This window comes from Sinocyclocheilus grahami, unplaced genomic scaffold (genome assembly GCF_001515645.1).
Source record: "Sinocyclocheilus grahami isolate Dianchi unplaced genomic scaffold, SAMN03320097.WGS_v1.1 scaffold1750.1, whole genome shotgun sequence".
In the NCBI taxonomy this organism is placed as follows: Eukaryota; Metazoa; Chordata; class Actinopteri; order Cypriniformes; family Cyprinidae; genus Sinocyclocheilus; species Sinocyclocheilus grahami.
Window position 1 is genome coordinate 138682 of NW_015506929.1, and position 6755 is coordinate 145436.

General features: G+C 35.2%; 1 protein-coding gene across 1 annotated transcript; it reads right to left on the bottom strand.

The window, feature by feature from the left end:
- Positions 1–1235: 1235 nt before the first annotated feature.
- Positions 1236–2066, bottom strand: LOC107572440 (SLAM family member 9-like). The gene is made up of 2 exons (XM_016258868.1): positions 1742–2066; positions 1236–1573 (listed from the first exon to the last, which is right to left on the bottom strand). Exons 1-2 carry the CDS (start codon positions 2028–2030, stop codon positions 1236–1238), a joined length of 627 nt encoding a protein of 208 aa, XP_016114354.1. The 5' UTR covers positions 2031–2066.
- Positions 2067–6755: the final 4689 nt, after the last annotated feature.

Below are 6755 nucleotides of genomic sequence, written 5' to 3' on the forward strand. Positions count from 1 at the left end.
TATATATATATATATATATATATTTAGAAAAAATCTGACCGGCACACATTAAACAAAATGGTCCGGCCCCTCTTGCATTTGCCAGAATTGCCAGATGGCCAATCCGCCCCTGCTGTGCTTTAAGTGCTACTTAAGAGTCACTATCCATTTGTCAAGTGCTGAAATGTCACCTTATAGAATGGCTCGTAATTGTAGTAAATGCTTGTTTATTGAAATGTTAACCTAATGCTGCGTTCCAGACAACATTATATTATATTACATTTATACGTATAATATTATACTTTACATAAAAATATAGGCTACAATATACAAAAATATATATTATAGTAGGCTATATAATATCTATATAGAGACGTCATTTCCGGGTCCAATACATTGGTTTTCGTGCACGTCAGTGAGTTATTGAGAGATTTTTTCCCTCCAGTCTTTGAAGCATATTTCCTACATTACTTCTTTTATTAATTTTTTTTTTGGGGTTCAGTCATTCAGTTTAGATGTGTATTTTTCTGGTCAGAGGAGAACTGGCCCCCCGACTGAGCCTGGTTTCTCCCAAGGTTTCTTCTCCATTCTGTCACCGATGGAGTTTTGGTTCCTTGCAGCTGTCGCCTCTGGCTTGCTTAGTTGGGAACACTTCATTTCCAGCGTTATCGTTGACTTGATTGCAAAGATATTATTTAAACTGAGCTGGATGTTGACATCACTGAATTCAATGATGAACTGTCTTTAACTGAAAAATTAGTGTGTACTATTGTCATTTTGCATTATTGACACACTATTTTCCTAATTAATGCTGTACAGTTGCTTTGACACAATCTGTATTGTTAAAAGCGCTATAGAAATAAAGGTGACTTGACTTGACTATTTCTATTTTTTCTGCCCTTTTTAATTATTTCTTTTATAAATTCATAATTGTTTTTTTTTTAAAAGTAGCATTATATAGTAATAAAGTGTAGAATAAAGTACAATCAAAACTTGATATTATAATCACATTGCACTTGAATAAAGTTAAAGGTGTAATCTGCCGATTGTCCTGCAGGTGACCGCATAAATCTGTCTTCTTACGATGCACTTAGGGCTTTACGATTACTCCAGAGCACTCCTAGATCTATGATGATTTTCAAGTGCTACTTAAGTTACGATGCATTTGGGAAACAGACCGTAATATTAAGATCAGTCGTACGATCGTTTTTACGAACTTCTTAGGCTTACGAAGCTTTTGGGAAATGCAGCCCAGCTCAGTAAATAATAGTCACAAATATCACAGCTGACATACCTTTACATCTGTGACAGAGTCCACTGATGTCCAGATGTTGAGTCTGGTTGCTGATGGGATTGTTGAGCACACAGCTGTAGGTGTTGTTATCCTGATATTCCACCTCCAGAGGTAGAGAGACGCTGATGCTGAGATCAGACACACTGATGCTGGACAATAAACTGTTTCCTTTGTACCAGGAGAGAGTCACATGACTCACATTCAACACTGAACACACCAATGAACAATTCTGACTTGATCTTTCAGATGGTGAAGAACAGTTTGACGTGTTTCTGCTGATGACAGGAATGGGAACAGGAGCTAGAAATGTGAGAGAAAGAATGTAAAATTAAAACGTTACTCTAAAAATGAAACAAACAACTTGACGACTCTACTATTATTTCAGTGTTATTTTTTAATTTACAGTAACTTTTAAAAAGTGATATTAACACCACCTTAGTTTTTGACTAGACATTTAATCTTACTCACCATAAACAGCAACTGTGAAACTCTTGTGTGAGATTATTCTGTTTCTGATGATCTGTAGTTTATAAAGTCCAGAGTGTTCAGTTCTGATGTTTCTGATGGTCAGAGATCCAGTTCGACTGTCTATCTGGAGTCTTTTCTCAAATGTTGTATCAGTGGCATCTATATAGATGTTCTGTCTGTTGATTTCAGCTATAATAGTGTCTGGATTGTCAGCTTTAAACGTCCACAGTATCTGATCATCTTTCTGTACTTTATCATCAGTGTTTAGAGTGACAGAACTTCCCTTCATCGCTGATACTGATTTCACTGCATCTGTATGGCAAAGCACACCTGAAACACAACAAACACTTTTTATTCAGGTTTGTTTGGTTTAAACAAGTTTAGAGAAAAATGCATGTCAAAACATTTTCTGCAACACTAAAGCCTGAATTTATAATTGGTGTGAATATTAAAGTGGTCAAATTATGAAAAATCTAATTTCCCCTTGATCTTTTGAAACAGCATACTATATATCACTCAAAACGTACTCCTAAAAAGTCAATTTATTGGACATAATCTGCAAAAATGGTTCAATTTCTGTGGTTCACTAATGCTCTTCATCTAGACTAGCTAAAGTTGCTTCAATTGTGTTATTGATTAATAAACTTTATTACTTTCCATAAAATAAACATACAGAAAGCTTCTTACAATTTTAATCAGAATTATCTTTGTCTTGAGCTTTAGTCTTTAATATGAGCCTTATTCCAGAGTAAAAAATGATAAACTCTTGATTACTGTTTCATAATGTCACATAACTACATGTGACAGACTCAATTTTAACCACAAGTCACTTCCTGTCAACACTCTGAAAATGCCCAGTCTTTGTTTGGATTTCCTACAGTATAATGGCAGCTTAGAGCAATGCGTCGACCTTAATTACAGAAGAGCGGAAACTGACATCTGATGTTTGGTTTTTCCTCTCAGCAACAAGTAGCTGCAAGGTGGTGCAATGGTCACAGTGGATGACATCTGCACTAAATGATCTTTATAGGGCTGCACAAACAAATGGTGTGATGGGGGGCTGTTATTTCTCTGCAACTACACACAACATCTGCTTTATATAATGTGAAACTGCAGCATAAAAACAATGAAGTACAATAGTCTTTTTGTGAAGGCAGTGAATGAAGCATAACTCTCTGAAGACCATTAGGGGCGTTCATACAGGACTTGCGTCCATCAGCGTGGTTTTAATTCTTTTTCTATATGAATATGCACTAGTTGGCTGTGATAATCACATAAATTTATCATAGGCCCATTACGGAAATAATTGGTATGCTGTATATAAGATGCTTTAAATACTGTCTAGCCCCCCTCTGGTGATGTTTGTTTAACTCTAAACATTACATGGATGCACAAGATGAAATTTGCTTTATTAGACATCCAAGTGAAAAAGTAAAAGACTGCTGCAAATCTTTTTAGGTAACAGATAAAAAAGTATTTCGCAATAACAGTCAACATTTAATATGTAGGCCCAATAATACAAATGAACATGTATATATTATTAAGTATATAATACAAAATCAAATTTAATTCAGTAACTCCTACACAGGAACTCTGGGTCTGCGTGATATTCTCCTGAAATCTGCCTTTTGAGTTTTGAGTGTTGATATTTCACAGCTGTCTCGGTTCTGCCCACATCCAACAGTGATTTCGCTCAAAATCTTCTCACACTGATCCAAGTGTTTGTGTTTGTAGATCTGACATCAGAACATAAAATCATGTCAGAATATATAATGACTAAATAAAGCAATATGCATTCCTATGCTATTTCCTTTGACATCGAAACAGGATGTACTGCCTCTAGTGGACAGCACACCAATATACAGTGTTTGAAGTTTAAATGACTTGTAACTGTACCATGTTTTCATACACAGTTTTAAAAATGTACAGTTTATGTTGTAAATAAACGTGAATTTACTTACTGATCTGTTTGAACAGGTGGCCTAAACAATCAGGACTAATCAGAATTATTGTACTAAGTGCATTATTTGTCTAATAAGGCCACATCATGAACAAACAAATCAGTATGAACCATGAGGAAACAAAAAGTTTTTTCTCTAAGCTCCTGTGGTTTCCGCAGATGCATTATCTACTACATACATACAGTGTATCATAGTGTAAACACATGTTAAACTGTCTCTTCCTCACAAGTCTGAAGTTTTAATACTAATGTTCAGATTTAATACTAATAAAATAGATTCAGATTCTGATACATTCATTCCAGCACATCTTTATAACACTTGATTTTGTCCCAGAAAGTCTCAAATAATTTATTGAAATACTCGTCCTCTGATCTCGCTTGTTTGCTGATCCTGCGGTGAAAATATATCACTCCCACAGCTAAAGTCATGACCAGTAATCTCACTACACCAGCTAGTTTCAGTGGAATAAGTTGTGACAGCTGAATGACATCTACAGTAATACATGTGCAGTAATTGAGTCCTAAAAGACATTGTAGATTGCTGTTGATCTCCAAATAAACTGTCATCATGAAGTCACAAACAGTGTAGAAGACATTTGATGTGTTGGTAAAAGAAAAGACAAAATACAAAACAAACCAAAATCAGGGACAATGTGAGTTGACCTTTAAAATACATTTGAGAGTAACAAAATTCAGTATATAATTATTAATGTCACTGCTACATGCGTGACAGAGTCCACTGATGTCCAGATGTTGAGTCTGGTTGCTGATGGGATTGTTGAGCACACAGCTGTAGGTGTTTTTATCCTGATATTCCACCTCCAGAGGTAGAGAGAGACTGATGCTGAGATCAGACACACTGATGCTGGACAATAAACTGTTTCCTTTGTACCAGGAGAGAGTCACATGACCCACATTCACCACTGAACACACCAGTGAACAATTCTGCTGTGATGATGATGATGATGAAGATGATATAAAAACAAGCTAATACAAATTCTCAAAAGAAAGTCTCAGAAGTTACTTATTTGAAATTTTGAATTGACCCACAGCTAAAACAAAAGCCATTAGCCATTAGAACTAATAAAAGCTGTTGAATTTGTAGTTTTTGCTTTATGTAAGCCCACTCTATTCAATTAAGGTTACAATGTGGGTGGTTTTATTACTATTAGTAGTAGTTATGTGGTTCATCTTTATCCCTTCCTTGAAAAAAACAACCCCAAAATTCAGAACCAAATCAAGACAACCATACAGAAGCCAAAAAGCCACTTCTTGATGCTTGTTCTTTAGGAATATACATTTTTAGTGAAAATTGCCCTGCCCCTCACAGTTCAGCTACAATCAACATTAGTCTTTGAAATGTCTTCACAGTAGCTACATGCACATCAGAAAATTATGTCTTTCATAGACACAAACAGGATGAAGACTGTGACCTCTTTGTGCTGTACGGAAACATTACTCGTTCAACTTTGTGGTTTGTAAATCTAATCTACATCTTCTTCCTGTCAATTTCCTCTAAGCAAGAAAAAACTATCCCTTCAGATTTTACAACTCCATAATTGATCAGCTCAATATTTTCATTACATGCATGTCATAAATCACGTCCACAGAGTACATTCACAGCTGATCACTGAATAGCTAATTTCAATTCATGTCTATTCCCACTCGTTCACACTATCTAGAGATTTTCTGACACTTTGGGTTCAGGTTGGCCACTATTTCCTATACAACAAAGAGACAGAAATCTATTAATGTTGAACATAACAGTAGCTCTGTTGAGGTTAATGTTCAAAGTCTTACTGCCACTGTCTATTAAACCATGTTTTACAAAATAAATCTGCACATATGTGCAGTGGACAATGCCCAGCACATCATGGGAACTTAGGATTTGTATGTTGTCTTGTGTCGCACCTCAGTTGACATCAAGACCAGGCTCCTATGAGTGAGAACTGTTAAGTTAGTTTACTGTTACTAGCTCTTCACCCACATACAGCATATACCACCTGTGCCACATGTGACCAGATAAGACCACAGTGCATCTCATTTTGACTCATTTTGAACAGAGCAGGTAGTGTGTCACAGTGCATAATGCATCTCATGATGCTTTTAAAAAAGCAAAACAAGAACCAGTTTCAACTCCTGACTACTGAAAATAAAGCAATAAACTAGACATTTTGTGATGACACATTTTCATATCTTCAAAGTGTTTCCTAGAAAAGCTACTTTAGCGCAGTGCTGTGAACATGCAACCATTCAGTGCTCTATTTACTAAAAACAATATTTTGTATCTTCCTTTAACATGTTGCATTTTAGCAATTAATGAATTACATGTATTATGTTTTATGCCATTTCATTTCACATCTGCAGTTTTATTTATTCATTTTTGCAAACATGCACTAGATCAGGATTTCTTAACTCTGGCCATCGAGGTCCACTTTTCTGCAGAGTTCAGCTCCAACCTTGATCAAACTCACCTGTCTATAACTTTCTAGTAATCCTAAAGACCTTGATTCACTTGTTCAGGTATGTTTGATTAGGGTTGGAGCAAGAAAGTGGACCTAGAATGCCAGAACTCAGAACACCTCCACTAGACTTTAAATGTGGTCTATATCTCCTTCTGGTGCTCGTTCAGCATTTCAAGAACAGACAATATAAATAAAGTTACATTTATTTAATTATAAACATGACAAAACAATACCATTCATGTAAGAGGATGTGTTACGTCACAAAAAAAATAAAAATTTAATTAATAATAAAAAAATCAAGTGACAGTGTACTGTGAAATTGTATTTTTTTTTTTTTTTATGAACAGATGTAACAGAATGAGAGTATATCATATGCCAGGGAGCAAGACAATAATGTACCTTTTGAACAAATTCAGTTTTTACAGCTTTCTTATCAGAAGAGTCAGAAATCATACACATATAGTGATTTAACTCTTCAAGAAAAATTCTAAAGAAAGGCTTTCGCTTACAAAATTTACATTTATGTGTAAAACGTTTAGCCAGGAACAAAATAAGGTTGAATAAATAAAAAACACTCTCATGTGCATAT

Coding starts and splice junctions, on each gene's coding strand:
- LOC107572440 (XM_016258868.1), bottom strand. CDS start 2,030: ATGAAGGGAAGTTCTGTCACTCTAAACACTGATGATAAAGTACAGAAA. Junction 1,574..1,741: donor TTTCACAGTTGCTGTTTATG/GTGAGTAAGATT, acceptor TCACATTTCTAG/CTCCTGTTCCCATTCCTGTC.